Source organism: Polyodon spathula, chromosome 15 (assembly GCF_017654505.1).
Source record: "Polyodon spathula isolate WHYD16114869_AA chromosome 15, ASM1765450v1, whole genome shotgun sequence".
In the NCBI taxonomy this organism is placed as follows: domain Eukaryota; kingdom Metazoa; phylum Chordata; class Actinopteri; order Acipenseriformes; family Polyodontidae; genus Polyodon; species Polyodon spathula.
In genome coordinates, this window is record NC_054548.1 from 18,273,029 (window position 1) to 18,293,159 (window position 20,131).

General features: G+C 36.9%; 1 protein-coding gene across 5 annotated transcripts in view; it reads left to right on the plus strand.

The window, feature by feature from the left end:
- LOC121327836 (ubiquitin-associated domain-containing protein 2-like) overlaps nt 1-20,131 on the plus strand; it is a 79,607-nt gene that overhangs the window by 37,106 nt on the left and 22,370 nt on the right. For 4 of the 5 annotated variants that reach the window (XM_041272081.1, XM_041272080.1, XM_041272082.1 and 1 more), the window contains exons 5-6: nt 3,679-3,802; nt 13,411-13,458. In XM_041272081.1, the coding sequence (XP_041128015.1) occupies nt 3,679-3,802; nt 13,411-13,458 (172 nt within the window). The remainder of the gene's footprint in view (nt 1-3,678; nt 3,803-13,410; nt 13,459-20,131) is intronic. The other variant, XM_041272083.1, reaches the window with a different exon arrangement.

Genomic DNA, 20,131 nt, shown 5'->3' on the forward strand with positions numbered 1-20,131 from the left:
TACAAAATATATTTTTGTGTGCGAACATGACATTTGTAAGAGATTTGTAAGGGAATTTAAATTGTGTATTAGCCAAATGAACAGGGGTTCCTAATTCGTATTTTAAAGTATGCCCAAATGCAGTATGAAAATTCAAAGCAGTTATCGTTTTACCTACATTGTGGGGCAAGGACAGGCATTTTTAATGAAGTCTCTAAAACATGAACAAAAAAACTGGCACCCAGCATCAGTCACCATGTTTTTAAATTAACGGTTTTAAGCGTACAGATGTGATCTGCCATGCTTTAAATGTGTCACATTTTCTTTCAGAATGATTCACTGCTAAAAGTCAAAGGCTCAGTGTTGTACAGGGGAATTTAAGTTTACACTAGCACTCAGAAGTTTGGAACATTAATAGGTTCCTGTATACTGTATATTTCAGTATGTTTGTTATTATTATTTTAAACAATTAAAATTTTAGGTGTTTAATAATAATAATCTTTGAATGTTCACTTGCTGTTGTAATATTGGAAAAACATTTTGGAATTGGTTTTAGCTCCCTTAGCAATGTTCATTTCTATTTCTCTCTTGGCCTTTCTAACTTCCTTTTTGACTTGCGTTTGCAGTTCCGTGTACTCTTTCTGCGTACTTTCTTTTTGGTCCTTTTTTAAAGGCACTTTACAGAGCATTAAAAAAGGACCAAAAAGAAAGTACGCAGAAAGTACACAGAACTGCAAACGTAAGTCAAAAAGGAAGTTAGAAAGGCCAAGAGAGAAATAGAAATGAACATTGCTAAGGGAGCTAAAACCAATTCAAAAATGTTTTTCCAATATTTCAACAGCAAGCGAACATTCAAAGAGGAGATTAAGTGTTTAAGAGATACAAATGGCAAAATCATAGATGAAGAAAAAAAAATAACAAATATATTAAATGATTACTTTTCACAAGTTTTTACAAAGGAAGATACTAGCAACATGCCCCACATGTCATCCAGTTCCTATCCAGTTTTAAATAACTTTAGCATAACTGAGGCAGAAGTGTTAAAGGGACTAGGAGCTCTTAAAATAAACAAATCCCCTGAGCTGGGTGAGATCCTCCCAGTAGTACTCAAAGAAATGAAAGAAGTAATTTACAAACCGCTAACCAAGATCATGCAGCAGTCTCTTGACATAGGGGTGGTACCGACAGACTGGAAAATTGCAAACGTAATACCGATCCACAAAAAGGGAAACAAAACTGAACCAGGTAACTACAGACCAGTAAGCCTGACTTCTATTATATGCAAACTTATGGAAACTATAATAAGATCCAAAATGGAAAAGTACCTCTATGGTAACAGGGTCCTGGGAGATAGTCAACATGGTTTTAGGAAAGGGAGATCGTGTCTAACTAACTTGCTTGATTTGTTTGAGGATGCAACATCGATAATGGATAATTGCAAAGCATATGACATGGTTTATTTAGATTTCCAGAAAGCTTTTGACAAAGTCCCGCACGAAAGATTAATTCTCAAACTGAACGCAGTTGGGATTCAAGGAAACACATGTACATGGATTAGGGAGTGGTTAACATGTAGAAAACAGAAAGTACTCATTAGAGGAAAACCTCAGAATGGAGTGTTGTAACCAGTGGTGTACCACAGGGATCAGTATTAGGTCCTCTGCTATTCCTAATCTACATTAATGATTTAGATTCTGGTATAGTAAGCAAACTTGTTAAATTTGCAGACGACACAAAAGTAGGAGGAGTGGCAAACACTGTTGCAGCAGCAAAGGTCATTCAAAATGATCTAGACAAGATTCAGAACTGGGCAGACACATGGCAAATTACATTTAATAGAGAAAAGTGTAAGGTACTGCACGCAGGAAATAAAAATGTACTTTATAAATATCATATGGGAGATACTGAAATTGGAGAAGGAATCTATGAAAAAGACCTAGGAGTTTTTGTTGACCCAGAAATGTCTTCATCTAGACAATGTGGGGAAGCTATAAAAAAGGCTAACAAGATGCTTAGATACATTGTGAAAAGCATTGAATTTAAATCAAGGGAAGTAATGTTAAAACTGTACAATGCACTAGTAAGACCTCATCTTGAATATTGTGTGCAGTTCTGGTCACCTCGCTATAAAAAAGATATTGCTGCTCTAGAAAGAGTGCATAGAAGAGCGACCAGAATTATTCCAGGTTTAAAAGCCATGTCATATGCAGACAGGCTAAAAGAATTGAATCTGTTCAGTCTTGAACAAAGAAGACTACGTGGCGACCTAATTCAAGCATTCAAAATTCTAAAAGGTATTGACAGTGTCGACACAAGGGACTTTTTCAGCCTGAAAAAAGAAACAAGGACCAGGGGTCATCAATGGAGATTAGACAAAGGGGCATTCAGAACAGAAAATAGGAGGCACTTTTTTTACACAGAGAATTGTGAGGGTCTGGAATCAACTCCCCAGTAATGTTGTTGAAACTGATACCCTGGGATCCTTCAAGAAGCTGCTTGATGAGATTTTGGGATCAATAAGCTACTAACAACCAAACGAGCAAGATGGGCCGAATGGCCTCCTCTCGTTTGTAAACTTTCTTATGTTCTTAATAATAATAAACTTTATTTTGTATAGCGCGCTTCACAATTAATAGTGCTGCAATAAATAACCAGATTATGCATAAAAGAAACACAAAGATATAACAATCATTAAAAATCATAAAAACTGTCAAGTCTGTTCTACACCAGAAATCATTTGAGGTACTGACTTCATATTTTCTGGGCTGTATGAACCGTGCATGCTAAATGTGTTGCTGATCATGACAATGACCTCTGACCTAAATATAGCTTTTTAAGTTCCTTCAGTTATTTTCTTAATATCAGCAGTTCCATAGAAATAGCCTGTTTACCACCATATCAGTTAAATCTCTGATCATATCAATACAGACCATGCACTTTGACATGCTGGTATACTGCTTTATTCCATTATTCTCACCATAAAGTTCCTTGACGTAACCATTTGCTATATTACAGATTCAGATTTTCATTTTACTTTGTATTTACAAACAATTCATTCATATTTGTTTTACACAGCGCCTTTCATAGTGGACCACCATCACAAAGTGCTTTACAAGATACGAGACTAGGGAGTGTGAACTATGCATCAGCTACAGAGTCACAGACAGCAACGTCTCACCCGAATGATGGGGTGGTTAAGTGACTTGCTCAAGGTCAAACAGTGAGTCAGTGGTTGAGCTGGGATTTGAAAGGGGGACCTCCTGGTTACAAACCTGTTTCTTTAACCACTGGACCACACAGCCTGCTATACACAAATTCCTTTCATTAGTCCATCATGACTCATTACTGAACTGTTTTAAATGAGCCATATATTAAAAAAGGGAAATGTAATGCCTCCATACAGTGAAGCAACACTGCTTATTTTTCCATTGACAAATTCGGCACTTTTTATTTTACAACTGTAAACACAGTGAAAATCAACAACTTCTTCTTTTTGTTTTATACATGTCAACTGCCCATTCAGTCGGAAATACCTATTTACTTTACTGTCATCTTGCTGTTAACAGCACAGTAGAAATCTAGGTCTCATCTAGGTCTGCCTGACAACCGGATAAATATTAGGTTAAAAACATTGTAGGTCTATGTAACGTTCCTCAACATGCTGTTTAACCATGCCTTTTATGTGTTTGTGTTTTTCAGTTTGGCTCCTGTTTTTGCTTTGTTTGTGCCGTTCTACTGCTCCATTCCAAGGGTTCAGGTGACTCAGGTCCTTGGGCAGTTCACAATCACCAACAAGTCCTTAGTCTACTTGGTGGGTCTTCAGGTATGTCTCCTAATGCTTGTATAACAAAAATGGCAGTAGCACTTGCTTCAAAATATGGCCCAATGGTATAATTGTAATATATTTAGAAATCAGTACAATGGTACAGTACATTTAACACAGAAATGGGATAATATTATAATTGTTTTCCAATGTATTCCCAGTTCGCCTTTAGGTTACAGCAGAATAATCTGATATGACTTGTCTTAAAAAAAAAAATAAGACATACCATTTTGTCATTGTTCTGCAAACGCATTAGTTATGTAAGAATTGAAGTGTTGCAAAGCTCATCACAACTGTGTTGTAAGACATGCCCATTATAAACCACTCTTGAAAACCACATTGCTGCAACACAAAATTTCATCTCCATCCACGATACACGAATCTTTAAACAATTTATCTACATCCCTACAGTTAATAATGTTCAACTGTCTTATATTTTAATATTTAGTTTTTCCTTATTATTATTATTATTATTTTATCTAGTTGTCTCAGCTATTTATCAGTAGCAAGTGTCTAATGACAGATAATAACATCTGAACTGGTCTCAATGTTTTGATGAATTGCTCAGGTTGTGAATTTACAATATACATGTTTTGATCTTATCCAGTGAAGTTAGAATTTGAAATGAATTTGTATAAAGTGGAACTACACCTAGAATCAGGCTACAGGACTGCTTTTCCAGTTTCTTGGTTTATATGCAAAGCTGCATGTTAATACACAAGTGCTAGAGAAGAGAACAAATGGTGTTTTTCATTTCTGAAGAATCAAACACATCTTAGTAAATTAAGGAGGCTTTAATGAAAGTGTGGATAAAATTAATCCAATAAAATAAAAAAAACATCCTCCTCTTCAATCCTGTCTGGCCCTCCTCCACAGTATAACTGTAGGGGTTGATAGAACCCAAACTCCCATGAAGCTGTCTGCAGAATTTTCTCTTCACCGAATCAGGATATAAACATTCTGAATCTACACAATATGGCTTTGTTGTTAAATTTCTAAATAAAATGTAATTTTAATAATTCAATCAGTTTGGGTGTGAAAGTTTTTCATTTTTCAAACGTGATTTTATCTTTTGAAGATTGCAAAGGTGAGGTTCAGTGGAATCGTTGTTTTTACAGCCTATCAGCCTTACCTCTATAGCATGTTAAACCAGTAATGTTACACAGTAGCATCGTTGGAGACAGCCAACATGCGGTCTTCCCTGACTAACCTCCTACACTATGATATACTACAACGATGGATATACATCTGGTACAGCTTTTAATATACACTCATATTTTGTTATTTTAATTCTTCTTAATACACACACAGTTTTCGTTTTGTTTGTATTTTTACACACGTTGTCACTAATTGTCATTCTTTGTCATTATTTTCTAATAAACACATTTTCATTTTCATTCTTTCATTTCTTTATTATGTAAAGCAGTCCTGCCTAAGTGTGAATTCGCTTGCACACTTCCTCTACTTGTTAGAAAGAGGTGGTTGGAGGGCAGCGTTAAACAGAAAGAGCACATATAAAGATCAGGCACACCCATTGAAACATGCACATCGAATCTGATGTAGACATCACAAACTTGGTAGAAAAAGACCTGTCAGTTACAATTGCTTCCTGTGAAATTGGTAGTGGAGAGCCAGGTTTGCAGCCTTAATCAGTTTTGTATGATTTGGTGCCTGAGCCATGACATTGTAGGTTGACAAGAGATGGGGAATTTACCTTTGTAAGGTAAATTCATAGAACTAGGCAGAACATCCTCTGTAGTCATCTCAAAACTACTACCAGTGTATGGACGTCATGGGCAAAGGATGTGCTAAAACACATGGTTCTAGCAAGAGGAATTCAAAGATATGAGACACGGGGAAACACAAAACCGCCACAAATTGGATGGGGGCTACACATGAGCAAAAAGGAACCCATTATGTGTTTTTACAAGATTGTGATAGACTGTTTAAAATAGGTCTGAGGAGAGCATTTATTTACAGACAAAAGCAGAGGCTATCTTGTGCTAAAATAAGTAGAAACTAGTGGAACTGACAAGAAATAGTAAAATTATAAAAAGCTTTTAGAACTAGAAGTACCGCTGTGGCTGAAAACATGGCTTACCGAAGAGAAGAAATATCAGTCAGTGGGTTCAGGTTGTTTAGGAGGGTCAGTTACTTTAGAAAGGCAGAGTAACAGGGCTATGAGCCCCCTGTGCAGGAGAAGGGGGCAGGGCAAAGCCGTGCTCCTATAAAATATATTTGTTTTGTATTATTGTTATTATGATTTTTATTATGTAAATGTGATGGTGTAGCCGTGCGTTTTGTTACTGTTTTATTAAATGTGACAGTGAAGAGTCGTGGGTGTTTTTTTTTTGGTAGTGTGGATGGGAAGCCCCATCCACAATTATTAAAAAAAAAAAAAAAAAAAAAAAAAAACTGGCCAGAAGGTGGCCATCGCCCTATTAATTAATTGTTTAATTTATTGCCAATTGGGAGATGGTCACCTGCATAAAAGCCAGCAGCTCTTTGCTCCGGGTGGGTGTTGGAAAGGAGGAACGAGAGTGAGCGAGTGGATTAGAAACAAAACAAAACAAAACAAAATAATATATATATATATATATATATATATATATATATATATATATATATATATATATATATATATATATATATCTCTATATGATTATCTATATAACAGTGAAGGCGTTTGCCCAGCCTGACCTATTGTTTGTGTTATTTAAATAAACGACACACGCCGTGTCTTTTGCCCTGCAGTACTGCCTTCAATCCTCCATTTCTTGTAATCAATCTTGTTTTAAATCTTGCAAGTGTGTTACAGTCCTCGGATAGAAATGAAGAAATTTGCTGTCTCTCAGTAGTAGGAAGGAGGGACATTACCCAGACAAGAGAGTCAAGTCAGCGTGAATTGAGTAACCATTTGTTTGTTTGATATACACTGATTACACTTTTTTTTTTATTATCCGTTAAAAACAAATAAGAAGCCCTATATATATATATATATATATAATCTGTGTGTATATATATAATATATATACACACATGTGTATGTATATAGTATATATTACACATGTATTAGTAATATATGTGTGTATAATATATATATATACACACACACAACACTATATATATATATATATATATATATATATATATATATATATATATATATATTTTCACAAATTTGAATTCATATTAATAAACCATTTGATCACTATGGTATTCCCATATTACTATGGCCATGAAGATGCTTTGTTTTTGTTCAAAACGTGTTGAGGTTCCTTACCTGTTAGGGCAGTATTGGGCAACTTAATCAGTGCAAAAACTCCAAATGTATAGGGGACTTCTCGGGAACTGATCCAGCCACGAGGGCCAGAAAGTAAAACTATTGTTACAACTAATGAACATGTGTGTCTTGGATAAAAGAGAGTCTCCATGCTGTATGAGGGCTTTAATCCACATCGAGTAAGGAGACAGGACTGGACACCTTCTATTGCTTTTGACGAAATTGAATTATGATTTTGTCTTTTTTTCTAATACTTCTGTGTAGCCTACTAATGTATTCATACTAGTAACACCAGTGTCTCAATGGCAGCAGTTAATATGACCAAATAAAATCACAGCAATAAACTCACATTGTATCAATCAGGGACAATCCCCAGACAGTGTTTAGCTTTCTATGACCAGTTGAAAAACACAAACGTTTATAAAGCTCTAGAAATCATTTTCCTTGGGAGGCCTGGGGCCTGATCTTCGATCTTCATGCAATCCCCTCGCCAAATTTGTGCCTTGCAAAAAAACAGTGCTTTGGCACAAAATGAGAGATATTCAAAAACGGCACAAAGCAGTTGCGAGACATTGGAATATAACAGTTTTTTGAGCAATTTGCAAATCTGTGCCTCGCAAAACCGTCTGCGCATTCACTACCAATATAGTGCATTCACTACGAATATAGCAACTGCACACAATAGCCAAGTGAGAATGCAGAATGATAGACAGTCACCATTAGTAATGCGACAAGCTGCTATCATTGGTGATGCCACAGTATGTACCGATATGACAACAGACGAGACCACACAATATATCGTGCACACATACATATGGACCATTCAAATACACAATTGGCTCCATAGCTAGGTGCTGACTTTTCAAATTAATGTACTGATAACGCCACTGTTTTATTGAATACGGACAGAATTGGATCATGAGGAAATACTATATATGTTTCTTTAAAGGCCAGCTGATCCGACATAGCTGTATGTTTTTGAAGTAAAATTAAAAAAAAAAAGGCTTTGGATACTGTCTTTTTTTTCTGAATGATTTTTTAAAAATATAAAAGTCGTGCCATGACAAAGTCTAACTGTGGTAGCACACTCTCTGATTTGTAAATGTAATGAAATGTTCATTCACCTGCAAAGTAAACATCAATCAAGCATTTTTATATACACAATACACAGAAATGCATTATGTTATTCATTCTACTCACCCATTTGAACATCATGATTAAGCCTAGTTTGTAAGGTTTTGAGTGTCGCCGGAATGGATTTTTTTCGTTATGCCATTTTTTTTGTAAGAATCGTAATTAATTCTACATACGCTCCTAAATTGTTAATTGTAGCCTACTATGATTTCTCAATAAATGAACAGTCTCTGAGTTCTGTAGTATTGTACATTTGTACTACTACTACTGTACTCAACTCCACAGTGGACTATTACTGACGCTATTTGAACCAGCGGTGTGCAGTTATTGGTACTAGCGGTGCGCAATTATCACGCAGATATTGGTATATTCAGACAAATTAGGGCTTTTGCCCAATTCAAATTTGATTGTGCTATGTGCATATTGAATGTCCACCTAGAATACATTTGCATCTCATATTTCTGTTTACCGATGCATTACCATATGCTAATAGAACCGTATTAAAGGAACAGAAAGAAGGCAGTGTGCTGGACAGAGGTGAGTGCATGTTTCCACACTCGTCTGTTGGGCATGGGAATACGCTATAAACGTCACTGAAGTACTTGAAAAATAGATGGTGAGTAAGTAGATTCAAGAAAATGCACAGAGTCCTTTTCTTCAATCAGTTGCCAGGTTTATTGAAATATGCAGGGAGTCTGGTCCCAGGTACAGGACAAACAACACTAAAAATTACAATGTTTGCGTGACATTAAATACCCTTCTGTATAGATGGTCCACCTCCCCTTTCTCTGACATTAACCAATGGTCAAGGTAATTTAATTTATTGCGTGAGTGTTAATGTGTGTGTGTCTGTGTGTGTAGTCTAGTGTGACAACCTCTGAACTCAGTGCATTCTTCACACTCCTGGAGACAAAAGGTCCATACATCTGCCTTTTGTTATCTCCTTGCGACCCCCATTGATGCCAGTGGGATTATCTCTTTTGATCTCTCTGAAGTCTAGAGCCTGTTCCCTTCTAGTCCACAGCATTGTTATCTCATTAGCTTGCAGTCATTGTTGTGCAGTTTGTAGACGCATCGTCTCTATCAATGGTTAGCAGTACATGCAATTTGAACCAAACAGTCTGCTATCTGCAATATTAGTCTCTTTTCAGAAAAGAACACCAGTATAGCTCTGCTAGTCCACATGCGTAGCAAACCCCTAATCAATTCTCAATCCATGTTTTCCAACAGTCACTATGATATGCATATGTTATGGAAACAAAAAAGAGGCTTATTGCTTTTATGTTTTTGCTGCAAATTGACTAATGTGATGCAGTATGTGGTTTGCATCACCATCAACTTGACTCGCTATATCATGCGGCATTGAGATACAATACACATACAAGATTTAATATTCATCATTGTATATTATATGATTTGGTAGGCTGGACTTCTTTGGCTTTACGCAGGTTGAAGCACTGGTATATTCTGGTATATAAGTCTATTCAATCTAAATTATCTGAATATACTTATTAAATGAATACCTTATAGCTTCCCATGGTAACCATAGCCTCAGATCTCATTCTTTTTTGCATTTTAAAATCCCAAATGTGCGTACTGAGGCTGATAAAGGATCCTTTGCTTATTATGCCCCATGATCCCGGTCTAAACTAAAGCTGCAGACCCAGATGTCTTTATTGCAATTTAAGAGTAAACTGCATGATTTCGTGACAGAGAGTTGTAATTGTTTTAAATAGTTGACTACTTTTGTGTATTTTGATTATTGTTTTAAATGTGATTTGCCTGTGTCTTAATTGTATTTTATTGTGTATCGTTCTTGTTGTCCGATTGACTTGCTGCTACCTGCTTGGCTAGGTCTCACTTGTTAAAGAGATTTTAATCTCAATGTGACTACAAGGATAATAAATAAATATAAAAATAGGAAGATATTGCATAGTCGGCAACCAGTTTGGGGTCATACAAGTACTAATATATTTGTGCACAGTTTTTGCAAAGGCTTTGTTGTCTAGAAGGGCTAGTATTCCGATAGTATCCTAATACTAAGTGGGTATTCGGTATCACGCTTTCGGAATACTGGTATCCAGAATACGGACGGATTCATTCGGAATACCCTGTTTACATGGCATGGAATAGCTATTCAAATTTCCCACTATTCCGAATACAACTGGAATCCTGATAGAACAGGACAACTGGAACAGGTGCCCGGATAGCAATATGGGTGCAGTCAATTGCACCTACCACGTGCGGCAGATGCGCGACCTCATAAAAACCCTGCATTATCTCCTCACTGTTTGCTCTGGTACTGGGGAATTTAATATGTTCCTCAACACGTCGCAGCAACGCGGTTATGAACCGGTCGAGGTTGCGGGACACGGCTGACTGGGTGATCCCCACTGTATCACGTGTTACCTTCTGGAAGGTCCTGGTAACCAGGATACACATATAGACAGACACTACCAATTGCTCAGATAAGGCATGACTGTGCAGGTTTGTTCTGGCCAGGTCATCATGCAGCTTGTGGCATAAATGAGTCGAGACGATACCTGGACACGATTTGCTCATTGCTGAGCTCCTCATGTGTGCCGAAGCCGGTACACCCTTTCAGCATATCTTCGCCTATGTCCGGGTTGTGTTGCTGGGTGTGCCTTTTATCATTCACATCCACATGTCGACGGACACGCTGCATGCTACCCATGTTTCCCATTGTTGCCTGTTTGTAGTCGGTGCTGGAATGGTAGTGTGGACGGAGTTAACGCAGTCCTTTTACAATCCTTATTCTCTGCGTCACAAACCTGGTTTTGTGCTTGGCGCATACCTTCGAATAAAGCAGGATCACGCATATTGTCGGCCACTCCCCCCATGTTGCGTGATGCATACATTTTATTTCTGCACAGCGTAGAATGGATTGTGACGTGCAAAAGGACGTTTCCAATATGGCAACTTGGCACAACTTCGGCACAGCGGCCATTTGCGACGCGTATACCCTTCTGTACAGTGCGCAAACCTTTCGAATATCGGGCCCCTGGTCTTGAGGTTAGACGTCTCAGTTTTAGCTATTTGTCATCATCACAAAAATATCACATCATTTCACACAACTGGCAGTCTGTTTGAATAGCAGGGGTTGTTGAAATGTGGTGGATACAGCTGTTTTTTTTGTCTGGTAGTGGGGCAGGTGGTTTGTTTCTTTAAGCAAGTTTGTGGCTGTAAGTGTTCAGTGCTTATTTACATTTTACATTTTTAAGGAAACTATTATACTAAGGTAAAAAGTTTTAAAAAAATGTAAATAAGTACAGTAAATTAATACAAAATAAAAATTGCTTTCTGTGTAAAATAAGCTGAAAAACTTGCTTGATACAAAAAATATGTGATCATAGCAGTATAAACTGATCAAATATGAATTGATAGTAACCTCTGGTTTACACAAAAGTAAAACTGGATTTTAGCCTTGCATATGCGAAGTTTATAGTTTAGGAACCCAGAGGATTAAAGATTTGACAAAGATGCAATGGATAATATGTGTGTATGGAGCGACATTTTGCAATACAGAGAACTTTGCTCCTTTTTTGCAGAATATGTGAGTTCTGTGAAGTCCCACACTGACAATAAAATTATTCTATTGGTATATAAAACATTGCGTGATCTAACCCCGACCTAATTGTCCCTTATATCTGGTTTTGAGTTCCAATGTTGAGTTTTTATTAATTTTTCCATACACTTGTCTCCGTCTAACCTCACTTGGATTTTCACATTTACCGAATGTTATGTGAGACTAGGCTTCATTCACCTGCTCGATACTGCAAATAACAATACGCACGTCCAGAACGTAATAAGACTAACTGTGAAAACGTCCGACACAAAAGAGTGTAAATGAAGCACATAACTGCAAATTACAACTGTCTGATCTCTAGGTCAGTTCAATTTTGAGACGAGGCATTTAAAAACACCCAGTTTAGTGAAATTACTTAACCAGCTACAGTGTAAAAAGTATTCATTATTTTTTCATAGCACAACAAAGCAAAATGCTATTAACTTCACAGACAACATTTTATTCTGTAGAATATTGGTAAAATACTCATGTTTAACATTGTTTTCCGTGAAACAGACTCCATTTCCTCTAATCCATTTTACAAGATAAAACGCATGCAATTTCCTGCTTCTCGGGATGCAACCCATTTAAACTGCCAGGGCAAATACCACAATATACAAGAACCTGTGAAGGCGTGTGACTGAAATAAAAAAAAAAAAATGAACTAATTATTAATAAAACACTTTAATCCATTGCGTTTCTCAAACTTTGCGATGCAATGCCTAATCTCGAGTACTGACTTTAAAATGAGATGTTTGCGTTTCTCTGATGTAAAGCTGTCACAAAGACGGCCGAGTGGGTGACATCAGAACCAGGAAGGAATGAACACAAAGACAGGACAGTGAAGTCAAATGATGAAGACGCTTGCTTGCGCCGGTTTATTGTAAATAAAAGGTTTAAACAAACAGAAAACAGGACACGGCACTTTACGCCAAAATAAATAGACACACAAAACGGACAATACTAGACGAGCATGGTGAGCAGATAGACAGACTAACAAGTATCGTGCTGGTCCCACCAGCACGCAATAGCAATTGATAATAAGCTCTATTACTCCTCCTCTCTCTCCCGTTCCCTGCTCACCGAACACCCAACCCCGAGTGGGTGAAAACATGCTGCTTTTATGCAGCTGTACCAAGACTCGATTGCTAATCAGTCATTCAGTTGGAGTCTCGGTACAACCGCAAGTGAATTAATAAAGTGCAATTCCCCGTGCTCACATATTATTACTTTTTTCTTGCACGTGAAGTGCTGTGCAATCCTCGTGCCTAAATACAAATATACATTTTAAAAACTTGTGTTACACAGACCCGTTTATATCCTGTGTACCAATGACTATACTCCAACATTTAACACACCACACGCAACATATAACAGATAATATACACAGAGGCGGGCACTTTATCACAAAAGCATTACTTTTTGATTATTTTTAAGTATATGCACAGAAGGGGGGTTTGGCTGTTATGTTCTGGAGCTCAAAGTGCCTCTGACTGGGCCTGTACATAACATATTTGAATACCACAATCCATTGCCTTCCAGTTATTAAATATAATAGATATTCTCAACCGCTTTCTAATTAATATTGTTTTTGTTTTTTTGAAGCTTTTAACATCAAGCTCTTTCATGTGGATCATTGCCCTTAGTGGACTGGTAAGTATGCAAACTTTAATAAATCATCCCAGAAACTCTGAACTTCCACACATTGTGATGGAAATAACAATGAAATAGTGAACATAACTACAAGCTATTTTAATAAACTGCAGCTCCCTGCAGACTGTCCACATGTTCCCTGCATGATGCCTATGTAGCCTACAGTAAAGTTAGCTGATGTCTCAGTGCCAGTCTCTCTGTTAATATTCCCCTCCACAGCCATTGAAGTAGCAAAGAGGAATTTTAATCAGAACTAATCTAGACTTTTTCACGTATCAAAGCACTTGTTTTAGTCCTCTAGTTATTATTTACTACAGTACACATGCACTCAATTCCTGGTCAATACAACCTCCATTCATTGTTTGAGTCTGTTGTCTTACCCCTGTATGTGCCATACTGTTGAATATTGTTTTAAGAACATGCTCCAACATTTCTTGAATTGTATTTGTCAGATCGAAACTACTCAACCACAAAGCATTGTAACCGAGAAGACTTGTTCAAAACAGCCACAAAGACCCTGTTCTTAACCAACTTTATCCACTGTGAAAGCTTTTAATTGCATTGTAACTGTGCAATTAAAAGCACAAAACTAAACTCACTCAGAATAGTGGGGGTGCAACTGGGTTTATTAAACTGTAGTTTTATACTGATAAAAACTAACTTTATAAATATGATTTTACAACAAATACAAATCAACAACAGACCTAATATTCTGTCTGTACACCTAGCTAAATTTGACTGCTTTGTAGTATAGGAGCCTCATGAATGGATGGTCTTAAGATGGACCAGAAAGCTTTTCCTCTGACCAAGTGTTTGGGTGAAAGGACTTGTATTCCCCAGACTGTAAGGATGACTGCTCATTGCACATTTGCGTATAAAAAAAAAGGGGAATTACAGATGATGGCAGGTGATTTTACATCTGGCCACAAGACCAGATGGGCTGCCTGCAGTATCATACTCTTCATACCCCCACTACCTGATAAATAAAACAGACTTGCTGTGACATTTACAGTGATCTTTGATGTTTATGTAAGTTGTTATCATTTGCTTATCATTCAGATGAAACTTTAAGTTAAAGTGGGAGATGAACCACCCCCGCAAACTCACTTCCCTAATCATATCATGATGGAAACCATGAGCTGTATCTGATGTTTCTGAAAACAAGAGTAAAGCTCTGAGCTTTGAATTGTCTTGCAATTCAAAACTTATGATTGCAGAATGTAATTAAAAGAAACGATTTAGACCTACACAGTAAATGGACACACAACAGTCTTTAGACCTCTTCTGTCCAGTGTTTTGATTGAGTAACTATTTTTAACGTGACCACGATTTAACTGGGGAAAAAAAAGAAACAACAACAAAAGAAAACAACTTTTTCTACCCAGGATGTGGTTCTGCTGTCACAAAGTATTCAGTTCAGCTTTTGTACAACAAGAAAGAACATTTTGAATTTTATTCTGCCCATAAAATGTGCCCACAATCAGATGGAAGAGTAACCTTTTTAGTTTTCTCTTCATTTAAAAGGAAAAGGCTGGTAGTTTTAAAACTTTTGCCAAAGGTTTTAGTAGGTCTGAAATGCTGCCACTGTGCCTTCCCTCCTAAGTTAAACTTACTGGGTTTTGTCATCTACACAAATACTACTTTTTTTGCAACATAGTATTGTAAATTGATTTTTTTCCTTTTTTTTTTTGAATATAGAAAAAATAGTTAATTCTGTTCCTGACACTGGTTATACTTTAAACTGGATGAAAAAAGAGTGAGTAGCATCTGGCATTAAAGTGTATGTATTTGCAGGTTGTAATTTGCATACTAACATGTGCAGAGTTGAAAATGCATGAGCCTTAGATACGCATGCATTAATCTTCCCAATTATGCAGAAATCATTTACACAAACTTGCTAATGATTACTATATATATATATATATATATATATATATATTATATATATATATATATATATATATATATATATACAAATTTTATATTAATATTACTGACCTTCCTATTTTGAGAGAAGATGTTGTAGCCATAATTCATTGTTTACTGTCATGGATTTCTGTTTTGAAATTCACTGCTTCTCTGAAAACTGCTTGTTTTCTTCACCTTTTTTGTTCTGCCAGTAGGAGACTTTAAATAGTAAATGTATTTAGTGTCTCATTTAAAAAGACACCTTAAATAGCCATAGTGAGTGTCATCAACAAAGAATAAGATCTTGGGCACTGACACGATGTGAGGGAGGGAAGTAGTGAATGTCCAAACAGCAGTGTGACAGGGTACTTCCTGCCCCTGTGCAGATTTAATGCAGTGTTATTTTGTATTTGTTGTAATATTATTATGTAAGTGTGCTGTTTTGTGTTTATTTGAAAATACGCCGTTTTTATGTATATTATTATTATTGTTTGACAGCCTGTATGGGGTTAAAATGCCCCATCCAGATAAAGTCGTGAGAATGCGTGGTCTACAGCGAGTGCTTATTGATAAACTGGCAGTTGACCACGCATATGGTAAAACCTGTTGGTCAGTGTTTGGTCAGTGTTTGTTTAGTGTCTGTTTGTTTTGGCCATTGTGCCTCTTTGTTTCTGTAAAGTGTTTCTGTTTTGTCTAAACCTTTTTATTTATTTATTATTAAACTTGCAGCAGGGCTTTCATACCCTGCGGTACTGACTGTGTGTCCATCTTATTCCGGGTCTGACATCACCACCCAAGCGATCCATGACAAGCATATATTTTTGCAGTTCTATTTTTTGTTATTAATATATACCACTCTAACAGCATGCAATGGTGGGAGGGGTTTAAAATGGTAGGTTGCAGGTGAAAATGCTGGCTCCTTGTCTACAGCTCCCAGTACAGTGTCACTCTGCCAATACAAAAACCAAAACAAACACACAGTGCTCCGGCATGATTACTGTCTCAGTGTAAGGGGCTGTACTCCTGTAGCTGCATCCCCTTTGTACTGCCTGACTCCTCCCTGTGATCAGCATGGCGCAATGCTCTACCCAATCGCCGCGCCCAGCACAGCTGATCACAATAGCGGTATTTAGCATTCTGCCGACTTCCAGTTCCGTCCTCCCATCAAATCGGCCCATCCCTGCAAAGGCGTAGCACCAGGTCGGGAGGTAGATTTGCAGCTCAGATTCATTCTCTCCTGTTCACAGGCACTTTCAATGAAACACTGCATTTTTCTAGTCATGTGGGGTCCTGTAGACCTTTCACAGTTGCCCAAAATCACTTGCACTGGCGAGGCTCTGATTTGAAGTAGCAATGGAAGAATAACAGATATCCCCCAGTTTGAGAGGTCGGAAAACAAAATCAGCATAATCTCTTGATACTTGTAGTAGTCTCATACGCTCCACCATTTCATGCACTTCAGAAATCAAAGGCTGTAGGCCGTATCTACTGCAGCAGAGCAATCTGGCTGGTCAGAAAAGGTTAGGTTAACAATGCTGGAAAATCTGGAACTGGGCACCTATTCTGAAAAATTCCAGAGGTAGTGTTTGTTGTTCCTGCAAGAAAGCTAATTATTATTCTTGCTCTGACTCATACTGTGTTCCAAAAAAAGATGGCTGTACTATAATCCCTATAGTCTGCTACCATCTGTGCTTTATCTTTACATGCCCTTGGTGAGCATTTAAAAAAAAAAAACTGAATCAACTGACAGCAGCCAGATTTGTATTAGAATGCTGCCATCAAACCCATCACTGCCAGTTACTGGCTTCTTTAGATTGGAAGTTGCTGATTTGTAGAAGGCAATTGCATGGGGTACTTTTTGTGTGCAAAACTGTAAAGGTTTGCTGCCAGGTTACCTAGGCTCGATGTTACATGTAAATATACCCAAATACATTTTACGATCTAGTCTTATACTTGCTTATCAAGACCCTTGGAGAAGGTCCTGTGTTGGCCGATCAGCATTTACTCACAGCACCCCTAAGGCATGTAATAGTCTGTACCAGAGTATTCAGGATATGCTATTTAGGGATGTGATTCTGAAATATATGTATTCTTGTAATGTAATACTGTAATTAGTATTTGTGCAAAGTAAATATATATTTAATGTGTTTTCTTTTAATACATGCTTCTAGTCAAAAGTAAACATAGATTTTTTTTAAACTTACCTTTTTAAAAAAAAACACCTGTAACAGGAATGTGCTTACCTTTTAATTTGAACATGTATATAAAAAATAATCTGAACGCTGAAATGTTGTTTTTTTAAAATAAATGTTTTGGTTATAAATTGAGAATTTTACAATATCCTTTTAGTTAAAGCTGTGTTTTTGTTATTGCAAGATGCACATTAAAAGATAAGAAGGTTCGTTCTGCATTTGACTGTTGACAGGTTAATAACGACTGCAAGAGCTGCAAAGCGGGGTTCATGCTTCTCCAGAACTGTAAACCGTCCTCCCTTTAGGTTTTGCATTATCAAGTGTATTCAGAGGTATATTTTCTGCAGAAAAGGCTTTGGTTAATTTGATGTTTGTTTCTCAGTAAAGCTGCTCCCTCCACTTTCATAAAATTGTTTCAGCTTGAACTTAGTTATGCCCCTTTGTCTATAGAACTGTTTAAGTATTATCCGTATTGCTAATGCTCTGCTAGTAGCTTAGAACTTAATTGCGCCCTTTTTTCATAGTTCTGTTTAAGTATTCTCCTTTATTGCTAACTGCTTTAACTTTGCACTGAAACCAAAGACAAAGATTAAATGTGTTTCAATGAGTAGGTTCCAAGAATTATCAGCGTGTTGATATGTTTCTGATCCCAGATTTAATGTCTGATGTTTTTAGAGTGATGTTGTTTTTAATGTTGTAAATTACTGCAATCTGTTTCTGGTCATCTTGCCAGGACACTCTTGTAAATGAGGCCTCATTGGTTTATTCTTGATAAAAGAATGAATAAATAAACAACATCCTTTTTAAAATGTAAAATAACCAGCACTGTAGCAACCCAGAGATGACAGTAACACCCAAATCATAATTTGTGCATGGACTGTAAAAAAAACAAAACAAAAAAACAAAAAAAAAACACAAGGGTGGGGTGACCTTTGTGTTAATGGTACTTCCGCTGACCTCTAGTGTTTATTTTGTAATAATTATGATCCCCAACAACAAATTTAGTTTGAATAAGGAAGCATTTTTCTAGTTTCGCAGACTTCTGTTTTGCAAGAGCATAATATCTTATTTTTGTGTGCACTCAAAGAGCACATGAAGTTTCTGTTTCTCAAATTCTATAGACCGTTACATTAATAATAAAAAGTTTCTTGTCCTTTAACTGTTCATCACCCTAATTAGCTACCCCCAGAGAGATGAATGTTCCTGGCAAAAGGGAGAAGTCAAACCTGCAAGTATGAAAAACACACAGGCACACAAAGCACATGTGGGTGCTTTTGTGCAGGTTTACATGACACACAAGCAATAAACAAACATAAGTTTAGCTTATTGTCCTTACTGCAGCACTTGAATGCTGATTTTAAGGTACGTTTATAGTACTGTAGCTTTAAAAACTACCTGCCTCACATTCATCTGTTAATTCAAAAAGGAAGCAAAAGGGGTTTTGACAAATACGCCTAAAAATGAAAATCTATAGTAGGTTTAAAGGTTGTTTGCAAAGTTTTATCTAACATTTAGGGTAACGTTGTTTGATTTGGGAGGGGGTTGGGGATCAGCTTTTCAAAAGAGACACAAAACTTTTCAGTGAAAAATGTTATGAATGAAACAGGAGTACTGTTTTTATTGTTTAATACATTTGAAACAGTTTGAAAAATACTTTTTAATAGTAAATTACATATTTGTGAATATCCCTGTGGCAGAGCAAAGCTCTGCCCTTTTTAAATTGGCAGGGATGGGGTTAATTTCCCCTACCTGCCTGGGTTTATTATGTTCAGGTGGATGGGGTTGATTAGGTTAATTAACGATCAATCAGCGCCCAGCCACCTGACATAAAAGGAGGCCTCTGCTTCTCATTTGGGAGGAGGGAGTTGAGAAAGCAGGTTGGTGTTTGTGGTTGTTTGTTAGTTTGAAAGTTTTGAATCCAGTGAAGACATTGCCCAGCCTGGAAACCTTTATTTTGTACATTTTGCTTTTTGTCTTTCTTTTTGTGTTTAAATCCCACAGCTAACACCAAATGTTGCAGACTGTCTCTGGGCCTCTATCCACTCACCAGCCTGCCACAATCCCTTATAAAAGTTTAGTGAAATAGTGAAAAGGATTATGAAAGTGTGGTAAAGCAGCAATGTATAGTAAAGCATATTAATAAACATGGCAAACCAAGGTACTGTGGGAAAAGCATGGTAAACTGCAAAAATACTGTGACTTTTATAAGGGACAGTCCAATGTTACCATATAGTACTTAAAGTTGAACTCCTTTTTATTAAACACTTCCTTTTAAACAAAAAAAAGGCTGTCCTGTTAATTGAAAACCAATTATTTAACTCTGGCTCAAGAGGATTTTAAGTATCTTTTATATTTAAATGTTTTGTGGTGAACTTGCTAACAAAGTTGTTTATGCTTTAGGAAGTCAGTGGTAATATGCTCTTATCACTGATCAGATCTGCATCGTCACCATACATGTATATGGCATGCTTTAAATCATCAAAATTGCACATGGAACTATCTAATGGTTCATATCAGCATAGGCTTACAAAGTGCAAGCCAGTGTTTTCCACCCTACACAAGGCAATACTGCT